The sequence below is a fragment of the Mastigoproctus giganteus genome, chromosome 5, assembly GCF_048544385.1.
Source record: "Mastigoproctus giganteus isolate SK-2022 chromosome 5, ASM4854438v1, whole genome shotgun sequence".
NCBI lineage: Eukaryota > Metazoa > Arthropoda > Arachnida > Uropygi > Thelyphonidae > Mastigoproctus > Mastigoproctus giganteus.
In genome coordinates, this window is record NC_143579.1 from 172,169,260 (window position 1) to 172,188,796 (window position 19,537).

A 19,537-nucleotide genomic window follows, 5' to 3' on the forward strand; every position below is an offset into this window, starting at 1 on the left:
GTCCATTGTGATTCAGTCTTAGCAGATAAGTGAAAAGCTATAAGCAATGGAATTATGACTATTATATCCTGCCATATGGTTAATGCATGTGAGGTAGTATTGAAAGCATTCTTAAAAACTATAATGCATTGGTTGGTTGATTTTTTTTTTTTTTTTTTTTTTTTTTTTTTAAGAATTGTCTAGCAGTAGTTTGATTCTTAAAAAAAATTTAGTTTGAAGAAATGGGACTTTGTTATAAAGTGTTGCGGAATTTTTTGCAAAAAACACTCAAGACTTCCACATCTGTTGTAAAAAATTCCGCAACACTTTATAACAAAGTTATAAAGGAATTTTTTGCAAAAAACACTCAAGACTTCCACATCTGTTGCAAAAAATTCCGCAACACTTTATAACAAAGTCCCATTTCTTCAAACTAAATTTTTTTTAAGAATCAAACTACTGCTAGACAATTCTTAAAAAAAAAGTCAACCAACCAATGCATTATAGTTTTTAAGAATGCTTTCAATACTACCTCACGTGCATTTAACCATATGGCAGGATATAATAGTCATAATTCCACTGCTTATAGCTTTTCACTTATCTGCTAAGACTGAATCACAATGGACAAGCTGTTATTCTCTGCTTTGCCATTGTAATATAGATATTATTATTATTTTTTACAGAAACTTCCAGCACTAGAGATATTAGAACGTATGATACTCAGTATCATGCATAGGTTGAAGATTGAGAAGATGAAAGGAGATACTTGTTGATATTAGAATTGAATTTCTGTAGATTGTAATGTTCAGGAAATACATATGAAGGGAGGTTTTTCCAGAAAACAGAAATTGAAGGAATAAATGAGGAAGAAGAAAAATAGGGTCTGTGGGTTTGAAATTAGGCAGTAAAAGGATGTTGACTGGTTTGGAAGAGAGAGTAAGAATTATAGAAGCCAATTCAGAAGAACAGTGCCCATAGTAGTATCTATAGAAAAAGCATGCAGCAGAAACAGAACATCTTGTTAACAGGAGAGATTGCTTCTACAGGGTTGGGATACACTTAAATAGAAAGGATGAAGAATATTTGCTGATGCTATCGAGGCAATGTTAGGTGGGTTGGAAAACTCCTAGCTTGGGGGGGATTCACAGACTAATAGATTAACAGTAGCCGCAGACAGAGGTGGAAGTGATTCTTGCACTGCTTCTATTGGAATGAGCAGCAGCCCAGAAAGCAAGTTACTGGGGATTTCAGGAACTGCTGGGAGTCATGAAACAAGTAAATACATGGACTATGTTGTAGTAACTAAGAGTAAGAACAGGTGCATGTATACTTGCATGTGCACCAATGCTAGGAGTATAGTAAATAAATTTGATGATTTTGAAGTGCTGGTCAACACATCAAAGGCAGATATTGTTGGGTTATCGGAAACACGGTGTCACACAGATATAAAGAATGCAGAATTGGAACTTGGGAGTACAATGTGTACAGAAAGGATAGAAGAGGAGGAGGTGTTGTGCTGTTAGCTTCAAACTGCTGACTCCAATTAACCCTGGCGACAACCCCGCCCAGCTCAGCAACAGGATCAATTCCAAACTTAAGGATCTAGAATTGTACCTGGCAAACTTCAATCTAAAAATCAACCCTCTGAAGTCTGCTCAGGTTATATTCTCCCTTAAATCCATGCCGACAGTACTCAACGTTTCACTCGCAGGGGTACGAATACCAAACGTACCCTCGCACACAGACCTTGGCGTTCTGTTCGACCAAAAGATGTCCTTTGTCAACCAGATCGACAAACTCAGTACCAGATTTTCTCGTCTACGGTGGATCTCAAAGCAGCAGCTGCTACACGTCCGACATCCTGCCACTGTTAAAAGGTTCATCACCTCAACCGTCTACCCTGCCATTCTTTATGGTGCAGAAATATGGGCCTCTGCTGCACATACAAACCTTAAGCGGGTGTACACCGCTGAATACTGGTTACTGAAATGGGCGAATAACAAGCTTCGGCTACCTCCCGCTACCACAACTACCATGATGGCACAAGCACTCGACATCCTGAGGTTGAAGTTCCTGATCGTTGAAAAGAGGCTGGTCTTCACAGCCAAACTCATCTCAGGCCAAATATCATCTCCAAATATTTGGAATGCTTGCTCTTGGAGGATTCCACAGCCAAGCCTAAGGTCGGTACCAGCACTTGTGGCTCACCACAACAGGCTTGTACTCACCGAAAGATTTCTGCCCAAGCAGATGCTCGCTGCCCTCAACCGTGTGGACGCCGACATCGACACCATAATAAGTAAAAAGGACAGACACAACTTTATCAAAGCTCTTGAAACCTGAATCACTGCCAAGTTGTATTTGTTTTTCTTTGTGTTCAGCTCCTTGTTTTTATGATGTATTTGTATTTCTTTTTGCATTTGTAATCTGTATTTTGTAGCCTTTTGTATGTGTTCCCTATATTTTGTAGCCATTTGAATTTGTACTTATGTTAATCCATATGTGAACCCCTGGCGCTCGTTGCAGTGATGGGATATTGTGCTGTAATTCTACTTCACAATAAAGATTTATTTATTTATTTATTTAGTTAAGAAATACATAAAAATCTAAGGAAGTGCAACCAGTTGACATAGATGGACAGTGCAATATTGAGTCAGTTTGGTGTGACATAAGCACTGGGAAAGCAAAAATGAGGGTAGAAGTGTAGTATAGGCCTAATGACTCTGATGAGTACAATGAACAAAATTATACAGAGAAATAGAGTGGGCCAGTAAATCAGAGTGGCTTATAATGGGATATTTCTACTTTCCACCTCCTTTGATATAACTGGAGGAGAGATCCCATCCACACCAGGTGCCCTTTCTTATGTTTAACTTCAACAATTCTCCTCCAGTTTGATAAACTTCTGGCATTTTCCTCTCTTAATAACTTCATGTGTGAATGTGGATGCAAAGTACTCAGATTATCAGCTATGTGACAGGATCATCAACAGTGAAACCATCAATATCAAGTGGACCAATCTGATTCCACCTCTTCCCACCAGAGTTTATATAACTAAAGAAGTCCTTGCTGTTTTACTTAGCATACTTTGCCAAAGATTTCTCGTAATCTGCTTTCTTTCACCTGACCTCCTTTGCAACTTGATTACAGACTAGCTTATATCTACCATAAGGTTCTGTGTCTCTTGATAATTTATATGCATTCCTTTCATTATTCTTCTCTACCACAAGTCTCATTAGTTCATCTGACATTCATTTAGGCTTAAACCTTGAACATTATTTTTTAATTGGTATGAAAAGCTTAGTAGCTTCCACGATTACCTCCTTGAATGCTTCCCATTTAGAATTTGCTGCAGGTAACATAATCATTTGGGCCCACTGTACAGAATTTAAAAACTGTCTGAGACTACTGTAGTCACCTTTATTGAAGCAAAAACCCTTCCTGTTATCCCTGATTATAGTAATATCTTTAAGTAAATCCCACATCAGTACACTTTGATTACTGCCATCCAGTGGTTCCTTTATCTTTAAATTCTTAAAGCACGAATAATCACTGCTAATAACCAGATCAAGAGTATTACTCTCTTTGTTTGCCTCTATAACTTGTTCCTGTAGAAAATAATCATCCAATAAAACCACAAAAGTTTTTGCTAGTGGGTGAGTGACCAACCCTCAATTTCTAGTCAATATCTGGAAAGTTAAAATGCCCCATTATTTGACAATCTGATTTACTGGCCCCCTCTATTTCTCTGTACAGTGGTTCATTGTACTCATGGTAGTCATTAGGCCTATAACACACTTCTACTCTCATTTTTGCTCAGTGCATATATCACACCAAATTGACTAAATATTGCACTGAACATCAATGTCAACTGTGGATGCACTTCCTTAGATTTTGTGTTTCTTAACTAACAGCATATTCACTCCTCCCTTCCTATCCTTTCTGTACACATTGTACTCCTCAAATTCCAATTCTGCACTGCTTATATCTGTGTGACAATCCGGGCTCCTTGGCAACCGGGCTCCTGTGTGACAATCCGGGCTCCTTGGCAACCTATTTTCTATAGTTCCTGATGTTGGTTACATGGTTTTTCGGTACCGAGCATGAATCCTCCTGTCTCAGGGATCAGCATCCTGCTCATAAGCCATGCATTGGAAGCCATTTTATCTGTGGTTTTGATGGAGGTCATTGTAGTGTCTACAGCAGATTTTTACAGCATCCAACTTTTTGATGTGAAAACAACCAATTTGACGCAGAAATGATGCAAATTACGTCATTTCTCTCGTCATTTCAGAAATGATGCAAATTACGCCATTTAATTATGTCTAATGACATAATTAAATGGTGTTAATGCAGTCACTAATGTTGATTCTTGTTGTGAAAACATCTGTGAACATGAAAACATCTGAAAAATTTTGAACGAAGATCAAAAAACAATGAGACGACTTCAAGTTTGTGAAGATGTTCGGAAAAAAAATTAAAGGTCCAGACTTTCAGAGTACTCTAATGACTTACAATGAAAGTTGGCTGTTTCAGTACAACAAACATTTACAACAAACCCTGCATCTTAAAGCTGGATATTTAATATGTACTCTTAATTCATACATTCCACATCCTCTGCAATTACAGATACCAAAAATTTGAACACTGCTAAACAGCTAATCAGGAAATTCCTATTTATGATTAATGTAGATCACCAGGTTATAGTTGCCAAGGATGCAACACCAGGCACCTCTGTAGCCAGGTGGGCAGGAGCAGCAGTGCATGCACAGCACATGCTTCTTGATTAGACTGGGGTTTGAGCCCGTGACCACCAAATAACGGAGGATGCAGAAAGGTCAGGGAATGACCACCGCATATCCCCGGAGCAATATAGCCTTAGTTGCTAATGCTCCTAAAAACACCAAATAACAAACAAACAAACAATGCAACACTTGCCAGCTGAAATGTCCATCTAGCAAAAAGGACCACTCTGCATATTTCAGAATATGTAATTACTAGATAAATGAGTAAACAACCCAAAAATATAAAGCAGAACATAATGTCTCCTACTAGGGAGCAAAACAATTGCACATTACTGACCTACGTAAAGAAGCTGTCTTATACTTGGGTCATCTGCAAATATCAGTTAGTTGACATACAGATTGAACTGTACCTCCTAGTAAATACCAATCAAACCATGTACAAAAATTACTCCTCTTCATCATTACAGGATCAGATTCTGAACACCATCATCATAATATTGCTTGAGAGATCTCCACCCAGTCAAGGCAGTAAAAAATCACAAAATATCAACACACCTCTGCAACAAAATGAATATAGATAGGGTACCCATCTGATGATTATGGGTTATTAATTAGCCTAATTGCCCTCTTTTGAATGGAGAAGTTATAGGAGCACCACCACCACAGATATGGAAACAATATTCCATGATAGAGCCGATTTGAAATTTATACAGATTGAGTAGAAGAAAAATGATATGAGAAGAAAAGAAAAAAAGTAACACTGAGAGCAAAAGAGAACCCAGGTTTTTAGATATATAGGAAGCAATATTTGTGATGTGCATATACCAAGATATATTAGAAGTCAGGGTAATCCCTAATAGAAATATGTAATCTTGCCTAGAAATCTGACTAATCAAAGATAATCACAGAAGAAGTATAATTTTTTGAAGAAAGCTTTTGATACTGTGGCGCATGGAAGACTACTGTACAAATTGGAGTAGTATGGCATTAAGGGCAAGTTGCTACAATGGTTAAAAGGATGGTTGAGTGGCAGAAGACAGAGTGGTTTTCAATGGACACCGCTCTTCGTGGACTAATGTTATTAGTGGAGTTCCCCAGGGTTCAGTGTTGGGCCTATTGTTGTTTTTGGTATTTATCAATGATATTGATGAAGGTATATCAGGATTACTGTCTAAGTTTGCAGAATATATGAAGTTTGGCAGGGTTGTTAATGACAGTAATGGCTACACTACTGCAACAGGATCTAGAAAAGTTGAGCAGATGGGTTGAACGGTGGGCAACTGACATTTAACATTGACAAATGCAAAGCATTTGTCAATGTTAAAATGTTAAAGGATTACTGTCTAAGTTTGCAGAATATATGAAGTTTGGCAGGGTTGTTAATGACAGTAATGGCTACACTACTGCAACAGGATCTAGAAAAGTTGAGCAGATGGGTTGAACGGTGGGCAACTGACATTTAACATTGACAAATGCAAAGCATTTGTCAATGTTAAATGTCAGTTGCCCACCGTTGCCCAAATACAGTTGCCCAAACTGTATTTGGGTAGCAGCCCCTAGAGTAATGTACAACTGGGTCAGGGAATGTATAATGAAAAGGACCTGGGGGTAATTGTCCAATCAGATATGAAATTTTCTGAGCAATGCAGACAGGCTGCAAGAGTAGCTCATGGTGGCTTGTCAATGATATATACAAGAATTTTGCTAGCAGGGATAAGGGGGTGATTGTCCCCTTGTATAAGGCAATGGTCAGGCCACACCTTGAGTACTGTATACAGGTCTGGAGGCCTCATTTTAGGAAAGATGTAGAGCTGCTGGAATGAGTACAGAGAAGGGCAATGAGATTGGTGAGTGGAACAAGGGGTTGCTATTACTAAGAAAGGCCTAAGTTCAACAAATTACAGCTTCTGGAGACTAGGCACCTCTGAGGTGATCTGATTGAGGTGTATAATGCCTTGAATGGTTTGAGCAAGCTCAATGCTGATGGGATTCTTGCTCAGATTACTCACCTGAGGGAACATAAATTCAAAAGTTCAAGGCAGAACTAGACAAACATTTGCAGAGAATGGATGGGTGAAAGGGGAATGTTTTTTTTTTGGTGATCCTATGTAAGCTTGCTTTCTTGCATCATAATCAAAAAGTATTAGCATTAATAGAGGCATATTATGCCTCTACTAATACTATATGAGAAGTTGAAGAGGTTTGTGGAGGGCAAGGTTTCTAAAAATGGAAGATGGAATGCAATTTGCTATCTTTTGATTCATTGGGGATTGCCTAGAGATCAGAATTTAAGGAATTGAAAGTTATATGAGAAGTTGAAGAGGTTTGTGGAGGGCAAGGTTTCTAAAAATGGAAATGGAATACAATTTTCTATCATCAGAAAAACTATGGATATGATTTCCAGTCAATGGAAAAAGGTAATTAACATACAAGAGATAAAGAGTGGAAGAAAACTGAACCTTGAGGAACACTAGCATTATTGGAGAAATTAGAAGACCTTTATGCCAAACACAATCAAAAGACTGAAATGTCACAAGGAACTGCTTGAGTTTCACCAAACGTTTCCATTGAATTTGTCTATAGATAGATAACATAAGCCAGTATATCACCAGTGGATCAAAACCGATGGAATCCATACTGGCGATCATTGATCATATGAAAGGTTTTTAGATAGTTTAGGAGTTGGCAGTTAATGGATTTCTCCATTACTTTAGAAAAAGTAGAAGTAAGTGTAATGAGACGATAATTGGATGGGAAGGATTTATCAGTCTTTTTAGGAACTGGGTGGATATGAACAAATTTCCAAGCAGAAAGGAAAACACTGGTGGAATAAAAATGTGAAAATGTGACGTAGAACAGAAGTAAGCTCAGCAGCACAGGTTTTGAGAACAAGTGGAAAAATAATCTCAGGACCTAGAACTTTCTTGGCATCATTCATATGACTTCCTTTTGACAGAAGACCACAGGAGGCACTGAGTGAACCGTACTGGGAATGTTAGGAGGTGGTTTACTGAGATCATCAGTATAAGTGTTATAAGAAAAGTAAAATGCAACAAGTCAGCTTTATTTTTAGCTGAGGAGGCAATAAAGCTGTCAAGTTTTAACAGAGGTGGGAGTACAGATGGGCAAAAGTTGCAGCCAATAGCTTTTTCAAGAGACCAGAATGCTCAACTACTCTTTGGAAAGAAGCAAGTTTTCTGCTCTTACCCTGTTCAAAATCTAGTTTGGACTGATTAATAACTGTGTTACAATTGTTGCAATCTTTGGTGTAGGTAGAAAATGAACTTGAAGATTTGGATGCAAGGCAATTGCGATATGCAACATTATCTTGAACAACCGTAGCACATTTATTGGAAAACCAAGGTTTAAATAACGATCCTGATTTTTTAAGGCTGAGTGTGGAATAAAGGATTTCATCCCTGCGAGAATAATTTCACTGATGTCAGAAGATTTAAAACAGTTAAACCAAGGAAAGAAGAATAGAAATCTTGCAGGTCATCCAATTTTGATTCTTGTAATGTCAAACAACATGGGGCTGAGAATGGCCACAAGAGAAAGGCAACATTAGAGAAGAGACCATCATTAAGTTGTGATCTGAGGTGTTCAGAGCACTACTCAGCTTGACTGTGTACTTGGAAGGGTTGTTTGTGAGAAACAGATCAAGAATGTTTGCTGTATGGTTAGGAATATCTGGTAGGTAAATGAACAATCTGTGTGAGGTAGGTCATTAGGAATTGCAAAATTCTCAGCATCTTGATCAGCTGGATCTGTATGACAGAAAATGTAAGTCATTTAGAATTGTGAACATTAAAATCACCAAGGAAAATTACTTCACTGTTAGGAAGGTTAGACTGGAGAAAATCAAGCTTCAAAGAGGAAGTCAAAGAGTTCTAAGTGATTAGTGGTAGTGGTGGTAGAATGATAGAGGCAACAGATGAATATGTCAGAATGGGGTGAGATATTTTAAGCCAGAGTTTCCAAATTAGGTCTCTGATAGGGAATATCAGAGCAGACATATGCACAAGTACCACCTTTGAAGAAAAAGGAATTGTACAGCAAATAATTAGGACAACTGAGATGAGCAGTAGTTGAATCAACTGATAATTGGGATTCTTTCAGAAAAAGTAAGTGTGGCTTGGCAGACTAAGTGGAAATGGACATCACATTACTGTAACTATAATAATTAAAATAAAATGTAATAGTTATTACATAACTGTTTCATTTTATTTAAAAGAAATCCATATACAGTCAGTACTTTAGCCTGTGGTGTGCCAAGTTAGGTCAATTTGTTTGAACTAAATCTATTCCCCAACCATGAACACCTAGCTTCAGAGTGAACAGATATGAGTAAGTCATACTGCCTCATTTATCAAATATATATTTCACTAACGATATACTTTAAATAGGGTGCTAAATTTAACTAAATGTACAGTATATGCTAAATGCAATTCATAAAAGCTGAAAACATTTTATTCTTTGCCGATTTACTTTCAAAAAGAGGTGTATTACGAAATCGTGGAAGAATTACAAGATTGAGATATGAATTTGTAAATTGGAAAGTTTCCTTTCTATGTTATGTTCATAAACTGTAAATTCAATGTACTGATGGGTGAAGAACCATATAAATGATGGGTAACTATACTTACCCATCATTTATATCTGTGGGTTTCCCAACCCATGCACTAGAATGGCAAAAAGTTCTATATCCATTTGAGAGTATCAGTCATTCACCCTTAGATAACAGTATTATCATCATCTATGAATGAGCATTATCAGATGTCACCAAATAGAAAACTTAAGTAGTAACAGTGCCAATTTTTTCTTCATATTACTCACCTCAGTCTTCTCACACTACAAGGATGGCATACACTGTAACCATAGTCACATATGCATTGATAAATGTACAAACAGTAAATCAATTAAACAGAATGGGGGTTCTGTTGATCCAGTTGCTGTCAGCCAGAGATTATGATGAGATCAGAGATTATCTGCATGTAGCTGCTACAATGCTGGCCTGAAAATCTCCTGATTGCAAGTAACATACTGTTTCCAGATGAAGCAATTTTTACAAAGATTGGTATCTTCAGTAGTAACACCATGCATTTTGGGCATCATCAGGTATCATTTTCAATAAATGTGTGGCCAAAGACTGAACTTCTGCTTCCAAATCCAACTAGACATATTGTAAACCAAATGTTTATATAAAAAACATAAGAAATCAGTTCAGTTCATTTAATCCAAGAAACATAAAAAAAATTAAGAAGGAATCAGTCCATTACTTAAACTTAAGTAAAATATAAACCACATAAAAAACAAACAAAAAAAAAAAAAAAACTGTACCTGAAATTATAAAAGTGACATCCATCTCAACAATGAAGTTCGTTCCTTAAAACATGACCATTATATAGATTAAACTCAAAAGAACATAGCCAGTGAAACATTTTAAAGTTAACCTTGTATTTGGCATAAACCAAAGATGCCATCCAATTGAAGTAGAAATCCAAAACAAAACTGTTACTTTTTTTGGGTAACCTTTTTCATAGGGCTAAAGGAATTTATTACTTTAGGCGGGATGAAAATAATGGAGAGACTGGAGGAAAAACAGGAAAAGAAAGAGATTAGAACTTCCTTTCCCTTCCATAATAGTTTGGGTAGCTAAATAAATTAGAAGTTAGTGAGAAAAAAACATATGAGGAAAAGATTCAAGCTGCATACTCAGAAACCTGGGTGTGGGATTACCTATTCTTTTAGTTTAGGATAAAATTGTAAAGCATTACTTTAAAAATTTATATGTGAGAGATTTGATTTTAAACACATTCAGATCTTTATTTCTGTTTTAATTCCAGGCCACTAAGCCTCTTCATTTAGAACTAGGTATGCCACTTCAAGCAACACAGATACAACATAGGATAGCTGAGTTCCTTCCTAGGCCATTATATGTTTTATATGTCCAGGTGTGTTCTTTTAAAGAGGCTTGTGGTAAGTAATTGTAAATTTTATACATTATTGTGTATACAGCATTACTGGTAACATGGTAAAAAAAAATGTTAGATAGAATAATATAAGCACTTGGGTACTGCAATCCTACAACATCTACATAAAGCAGGAAAGTTCCACATGTACGTGACCATCTGATTCCACATGCCAGTTTCTTCCCAGTGGTCACATACAGGGTGTTTCAGTTAAACGTTTCAGAACTTCTAAGAGGGGTAGAGTACATCCTGACAACTCGAAATCATATAGCAATGTGGGGTCGGAAATGCTTTCCTGAAGCGGTGTTGTACACAGAAGCACCATAAAGAAAAGAGACCCTAAGTGAGAAATCGTTTTAATAATACATGAAAAGAAGCAAAAGGTACATGGATTAAAGTAAGTGTTCGAAGTTTCTTCCACGGGCTACAATGCACGCCTCACATCTCCGACGCATGGACATCCGAACATTCTGGAATACTCCAGGCAGCGTGTCCAGACACAACAACCGGAGGATTATGCACCTCGTATTGCTTTCGCACAGTGGTACCTTGGAAAATGTGCTACAAATCCCCTTTTTCCTGCTGAAGTGTTGTTTTCCAATGAGGCATCCTTCACAAGGGAAGGAATTTTCAACACGCATAACGACCATATCTGGGCGGTCGAGAACCCGCATGCAATACGACGTCGTGCAGCACAGATTCGATTTTCGGTCAATGTATGGGCCGGTATTATGGGAGATCACCTCATCGGACCTTACCTGTTACCGTGTCGTCTAACCGGACCTATCTACTTGATCTTTCTGCAGCAAGTATTGCCACAACTTTTGAGAGATTAACAGATTTCTGCATCGACGCAACACACAATGTGGTTCCAACACGATGGAGCCCCTGCCCATTATAGCGGAGATGTTCGTAACTACCTGGATGTCACATTTGGTCAACAGTGGATCGGATGTGGTGGTCCCGTGCGTTGGCCTGCTCGGTCACCCGACCTATCATGTCTTGATTTTTATTTCTGGGGTCATATGAAATCGCTAGTTTATGACACCCCTGTTGACAATGCTGAGGAGCTGGTTGCAAGAATCGTAGTAGCTGCCGAAGAAATTCGAAATTCGCCTGGAGTATTCCAGAATGTTCGGATGTCCATGCGTCGGAGATGTGAGGCGTGCATTGTAGCCCGTGAAAGAAACTTCGAACACTTACTTTAATCCATGTACCTTTTGCTTCTTTTCATGTATTATTAAAACGATTTCTCACTTACGGTCTCTTTTCTTTATGGTGCTTCTGTGTACAACACCGCTTCAGGAAAGCATTTCCGACCCCACATTGCTATATGATTGAGTTGTCAGGATGTACCCTACCCCTCTTAGAAGTTCTGAAACGTTTAACTGAAACACCCTGTATATAAAAAAGGAAGCTGTGCCATGAGTGTTATAGGTGAACATTCTTGCATTATGGGATGAGCAGACCTTGGTGACTTTAAGTGGGCTGTAATCATTGTAGCTTTGTTCACAGAAGGATCGTTAACAAGAAGAGTTCATGAATGTATTATGAGTAAATTGTTTTGAAGGGGGTGTTGGCATGGGTGAAAGATGGGAAGACATCTTCATCAAAATGTAACAGCAGCTGACAGTGCTGTTACTTAGCAACAGGGATATCCAGTTCTTAGTCCAGATTATAGTGCACCAGACAGACCAAGTGTATGTGATATTCAGTATGAGTTTTGGGCAACCTACCTTGAAGAAAATGATCAGAAGGGAACTACACAAAGCCAGACACCATGGCCAGGTTATTGTGCACAACTACTCAGCACACCATAAATGCCATATCATATTCAATTGCTGAGCAGTGGTGGAATCACTCAGACTAATAGATTAACTATAGCCATAGGCAGAGGTGAAAGTGATTCTTGAACTACTTTGGGTAGAACATGCAATAAATGTTGGGGATTTCAAGCTCTGCTGTGGGTCCTCATCATAAGCTGTGTTAGGGTAAAGAGTAAGAACTTGTGGATGTGCTTGAATGTACACAAATGCTAGAGCATAATACATAAATTTGATGGAATTAAAGTACAAAATAAGTCATCAAATGCAAAAACATTGTAGAGATATCAGAGACATAGTGTCACTCAGGCATAATTTTATCTCTTGCTGTGGAAGTTGATAGCTTAAATAAATTTAAGGCTAAGCTGGATAAGCATTTGGAGTGAATAGATGAGTGAAATGGGAGGTTTTTTCCTTTGGCTGATGCTTGCTTGCTTTAATATAATAATCTTGCTTTCTTACGTCATATGCCTCTGCTAATGCTAATAAGGGATCCCAAATTTGAATATGGGGTACAGTATGTATAGAAAGGACTGGCAGGGGTGGGGAGGGGTTATGTTTTTAATTAAGAAGCATATTAAACCTAAGGCATCCAATTGACATGGGTGACCAACAATGTTGAGTCAATTTGGTGTGACATAATGAGTATAATGAACAGTTATACAGAGAAATAGTGGGCTAGTAAATCATAATGTCTTATAATGAGGGATTTTAACTTTCTTGTTATTGACTGAAACTTGTCAATTGGTCACTCATACACTAGCAAGAATTTTGTGCATATATTGAATGAAAGTTTTCTAAGGCAGCATGTTAGAGGGGCAACAAGAGAAAGCAGTACTCTTGATCTGATTATCAGCAGCATTCTTCATGCATTAAGAATCTGCAGATAAAAGAACCACTGGTTGGCAGTAATCACAGTATAATGATGTGGGATTTACTTAAAGACATAACTACTGTCAAGGCTGAAGGGAAAGGCTTTTGCTTTCATAAGAGTGACAGTTTTTAAATTCTATGCAGTGCCACCTGCCAATAATGTTATCAACAGCAAATTCTAAATAGGAAACATTCAGAGAAGTAATTGTAGATGCTATTAGGCTTTTCATGCCAATCAAGAAGTACTGTTGAAGGCTTAAACCTAAATAGATGTCTTATGAACTAATGAGACTTGTGCCAGAGAATAAAAATGACCGCGATGCATATAAATTAGCAGGTGATACAGAAGCTTATAGTAGATATAAACATTTCTGCAATCAAGTCACAAAGGAAGTTAGGCAAGCTAAGGCAGATTATGAGAAGTCTCTGGCAAAGAATTCACAGAAATGCAGTAAAGACACATTGGTCCACATGATATTACTATTGATGGTTTAACTGTTGATGATCCTGCATCTACATTGTGCCAGAAATTTACCGAACACAGGGAGCTAAATGATTTTGTGATAATTGAGAGGAAAGTGGAAGGAAAATTGTTGAAGCCAAACATAAAAAAGTAATGCATCAGTTCTATCCAGTTACATTAAAGGTGGTAGCAAAGAAGGTAAGCAAACCCTTAGCCATAATTATGAGAGCATCTTTGGATTCAGGGGAGTTCCCTGTGGACTAGATATGTACAAATGTATCTCCAATTCACAAAAGAGAATCAAAAGGTGACAACGAGTAATTATAGATCTGTTTGGTTAACTCCTATTACCCCGGAAATAATGGAGTAACTGGTTAAAGAAGTAACATAGGGCCATCTAGACAGGAATGTAGTTTTACTGCAGTCAGTCACAGCATGGATTTGTTAACGGGTGATCTTATCTTATCTGATCAATCTGATTGGATCTTGTGGTGCAGTAACAAAGGAACTGGATGCAGAAGGTAATTTTGATATCATATATGTGGATTTTGGCAAAACTGGATATTGTACTTAAAAGCCTGCTGTATGAACCAGGGCAGTGTGCCATTAAGGGCAAGTTACTGCTATGGATAAGAGGATGGTTGAGTTGAGGGGAGACAAAGAGTGGTTATTAATGGACATTACTCTTCATGGACTAATGTTATTAGTGTAGTCTTCTAGATTCAGTGCTGGGACCTTTCTATATTTATTAGTGATATATTGATGAAGCTATATTGTGCCTAATGTCTAAGTTTGCAAATGATAGAAAGATTAACAGAGTGGCTAATTTAAGCTACTGCAACATCCTCCTTCAAGAAGGATCCCATGCTGAGGAATTCAATGTCTTTTTTCCAATCATTCACAGGGTAAATGATTTAGAAATGTTTTGTAGCTAACATTGTAACCTTCCAGTGATATAACAAGATCAGTATATTCATTTACTATAAAATGGTAACAGTCTACTGGAGATGGGGAAATGTTACATGTGGCATTCAATAAGTGATTTGTCTTGACCATAAATTTGCTTTATATATAAAAAAACTGTAGATTCATCATACTCATAAATATCTATATATTATTTTTTGCAATTTAGCCCAATATAGTGAAGTATGGAAGAACAGAAAAGATTTAAGAGCTAAACAAAAGGAAAACATTAATGCCAAAAAATTGGAGCATTTTTCCATTATCATCAGCTTTGATATTTTGACAAAATAGGGAATTGGATGCATGAAAATTGTATGTGGTTATACTGTCCCTTTTGAATACCAGATAAAAGTTTGGTCTAAGCATTTTATATTGAGAATCGATAGAAAATGACCCCTGCTTGATGGAAATTACAGCTCCAAAAATTTGCCAAAAAATTGAAGACCTTGTTATACAGAATAGACTTTTTAAAGTGTACATCATACCAGAAAAACTGTGCAGTGCTCAGATTTGTGAGGGAAAATTTGTACACTAATGATGCAGGTCCATTTTTTTCAAAAATTGTAACTGGTGATGAAATGTAAATTCATTACTACAAAACAGGAGTTTTGTGGAAACACCATTACTTACTGCCATTCAAAAAATGCAGTATTCACCTATGCCAGGAAGATCATTGTCCCCATTTTTGGAATATGGAAGGAATTCTTGAGAACAATAGCATAAGCATCTGCAATGACTACATCACTAGAAATGCCTATATTGCTTTCTTGGAAATTGAGCAACCATAAGGACTTGTGTAGTTAATGTTCCATTTGTGCACCAGTTTCATCCATTTTTGCCTCTGTTAATACTTGCCGGGCCCACTGGTCCTTGAGGTTGGCACAGACATTCTCTCAGATATGCCAGACAAGCTGTACTTGCTACCTGGAGTCTAACACGCTGATGGAATTGATATTCGGGTGACATTCAAGTCAAGTGGACCCAATTTCGGTGAAGTCCAGATGGTCTGTGACAGCCAAATCCTCTGCTTGCACCTTCACGTTGGTGGGACTGTTAGTAACCCTGGGTATAACCTACATGCACACTGTTGGTGACCACCCAGGTGTGAACAACGTAAGCAGGGGTTGAGGCATGGCACCCACCACATGGAGGAATGCCACCCCTCTGTGTTACCAGGAACACTAGGTGGTAGATGACCCTCATCACGTGGTGAAATACCATCACTTTGCTTATTGGAGGCTTGAAGTGGTGGAACCCATGTTTAGTCTCCAGAGCTAAGTTCTGGTCAACCCTTCCCCATCCCTTTTATCATGCAGTATGACTGATGACTTGAGGTTATGATGAACATCATGGTGAGATCCCAATCTTCCTTACATTTCAAGGGTACAGCTCTAAAACAGGCCTTCTTAAACTATGGGTCGTGACCCCATTTGGGTCGCGTAGCAAATTCTGGGGTCGCGAGAGATTTTAATGTCAAATATTTAAATACACGATTTTATAACATCTAGATGTGTATTGTGCAGAGTCACACTCACACACCTGCACACAAACAAAGGGAGGAATGCGCGCGCACACGTGCAGCGAGACTATGATTCAATAACACTGACTGTAATGTGAACTAGTGTAGTATTGACGCTCTTCTAGTGTAGTCAATTGTCAGTGTTCCGCCGTAACGAGATTTTAGTTTTTTTATTTATTCGGTAATTAATAAATCAATTATTATATGCAATATGTTATTTTTATATATTTATTGTATTTTAGGATCAAAATAATTTTTGACCATGGATAAATGGCTGAACTTAAATAAGAATAGCAATGACGCAGATAATAATGCTACAAACTCTTCTCAGGCAGGACAAAATATTGAAAAACAGGCATCTTATGTGCGAAAAAGAAAATATGATGAGTCTTTTCTTCAATTTGGCTTTACATTTCAAAATTGTAAGGGTAATGAACAACCTCTTTGTTTGATCTGCAATGAATTATTGGGCTCGGAGAGTATGAAACCGTCAAAATTAAAAAGACATCTTGAATTAAAGCATGTTTCGTATGTTAATAAACCAAAAGAATATTTTGAAAGACTGTATAAATCTTTAAATAAAGAAAAAAAATCCTTTGAAAAATTTATAACCGTTAGTGAAAAATGTTTACTAGCGTCATATGAAGTTTCATACTGTATTGCTAAAAATAAAAAGCCATTCACCATTGGAGAAGATCTTGTATTACCTGCTGCTATTAAAATGGTAGAAATACTACATGGAAGTAAATATGGCGATGATATTCGAAACGACACTGTCTCGAATAGAATTTCTGATATTAACAAGGACCAATTAGTGCAACTTATTACAAGAATTAAAGAAAGCCCAAAATTTTCAATTCAGTTGGACGAAACAACTGATATTACTAAATTGGCTCAGTTGTTAGTATATGTCAGGTACGTTTATAAAGAAAGCGTGGAGGAAGAATTGTTATTTTGTCGTCCTATGGAAGACCATACTACAGGGAAAGACATATATTGTAAAGTTGACGAATTTTTAAAACTGAAGGTTTAGAATGGAAAAATTGCTGTGGAATATGCACAGATGGTGCAAGAGCGATGACCGGCAAAAATTTTGGTTTTAAATCATTTTTTCAAGCTGCTCATTATGATCATATAACTTTTTACTCACTGCCTTATTCACCGAGAGGCCCTTGCAGCAAAAAAATTAGCACCAGAATTGAACGATGTGCTTCAGGATGCTGTTAAGATTATAAATTTTATTAAGAGCCATGCCCTTAACAGCCGCTTATTTTCAAATCTCTGTAAGGATACGTATTCCAACTACACAACTTTATTATTACATGCAGAAGTAAGATGGTAATTTGGTCCAGTCTGACACTGGACCAAAGTTTAAGAAGGTTATTGCTATTAAAGGACGAGATCGAAATATTTTTAACCGAACGAAAATGTGAACTTGCTGCTTTTTTTCAAAATGACTTATGGCTATCCAAGCTGTGTTATTTGTCAGATATTTTTGCGAAATTAAACGATCTCAACTTGTCTCTCCAAGGAAAAAATTGCGATATATTTACTTCGAATGATAAAATTGAAAGTTTTATCAAAAAGATCAACATTGGAAAAGTAGGGTAGAAAAAAATTCGTTCGAAATGTTTTCCAGTGTCGACACTTTTATAATCGAGAAAATTCATTGTAAAACTTTTATTGCAAAAATTATTGTAGATCACTTAAAAGCGCTAGAAACACAGTTCCGTAAAATGTACTTCTGCCATTCAACACCACATATTTATGTGAAGTTACTTTCTCAGCTTTAACACATATTAAATCCCAGTATCGTTCAGCGCTAAAAAATGTTGAAGAGGTCTTACGTCCCAGCAGTGTCAAACATTCCACCAAGATTTAATTTGTTATGCAATAAAAAACAGGCACATCCATCTCATTAAATTTTTTACTTTAATTTTAATTTAATACTTACCACTCAACGACTGCGTTCGAATATATTCGAGCGAACTAAGACGGTAAGAATCCCTTTTATTTATGTTATTGCAGAAAATGCAATTTTGATGAAAAATAGGGCATATAATTTTTGTAACTATAATAAATACAATTTTACAATTTTTTGTGCAATTTTTAATTTTAGATTTTTGTATGTTTCAAACGAATTCTAAAACTATATATTTTCATATGTATATGTATATTGTTACCTAATAAATAATCATCAAAAAATATTAATTTATCTTTCTTTTATATTTATATGGGGTCGCAAGAAACTCGCAATCATAAATGGGGTCGTGAATGAAAAAAAGTTTAAGAAGCCCTGCTCTAAAACAGTATTTCCAGGCCTTTCGCTAGTTAGTACACTGGACCAAATCTATTGGTAACTCTTTAGGAAGTTTCCAGATCAGCTAGTGTATAATCTTGCTACCTCTACTCTGCCAGATAGTGACTGGAGGTAGTCCAAGTAGTGTGTATGCAGGGGGGCATTGCCGAGGGCCACACTATATCAAGGATCTGGGTATATTCTTACCATGTGTACGCCATATCCAAAATTTCAATACTTCATACAGCATGTCCACTCCCCACTTTTCCTTACTATTGAATACACATGAATTGTCAAACTAATAGAGTAAGCTTATCTGCGAAAAGATCTAAACCTCCCAAACACTTCTTAGTTCATTTCACAAATATACGTGGTCTCAATTCTAATCTCAACGAGGTCCATTTTCACTTGCTGTCTGCCAAACCCCATGTAATTTTTCTTTTAGAATCTCAGTTATCGGTTGATTCAACCAATGCTCATCTCAGTTGCCCAAATTCGCTGAATGATTCCTTCTGCCTCAAAGGTGCTATTTGTGCATATGTCCGTTCCGATATTCTTTGTCAGAGACTTGGTAATTTAGAATCTCCTCTTTTCAGTCTTCTCTGGCTTAAAATCTCTCTACCTCATTGTGTCAAATTCATCTGTTGGCTCTACCGTTCTCCCAACATCCACTAATCACTTGGAGCTCTTTGACTTCGTCTCTTTTGCAACTTGACTTTCTCCAGTCCAAATTTCCTAACAGTGAGGTAATTTTCCTTGGTGATTTTAATGTTCACAACTCCAGCTGGCTTCAGTTTTCTAGTCACACTGACCCACCTGGTCAAGATGCTGAGGCTTTTGAAATTACTAATGACCTTGCAGATTGTTCATTTGCCTACAAGAATACCGGACAATTCTAACT

The 19,537-nt window shown here is 37.2% G+C and overlaps 1 protein-coding gene across 2 annotated transcripts in view; it reads left to right on the forward strand.

Moving 5' to 3' along the window:
* thoc5 (THO complex subunit 5) overlaps nucleotides 1-19,537 on the forward strand; it is a 388,780-nt gene that overhangs the window by 158,691 nt on the left and 210,552 nt on the right. For both annotated transcript variants that reach the window (XM_090373524.1, XM_090373522.1), the window contains exon 8: nucleotides 10,571-10,703. In XM_090373524.1, the coding sequence (XP_090229650.1) occupies nucleotides 10,571-10,703 (133 nt within the window). The remainder of the gene's footprint in view (nucleotides 1-10,570; nucleotides 10,704-19,537) is intronic.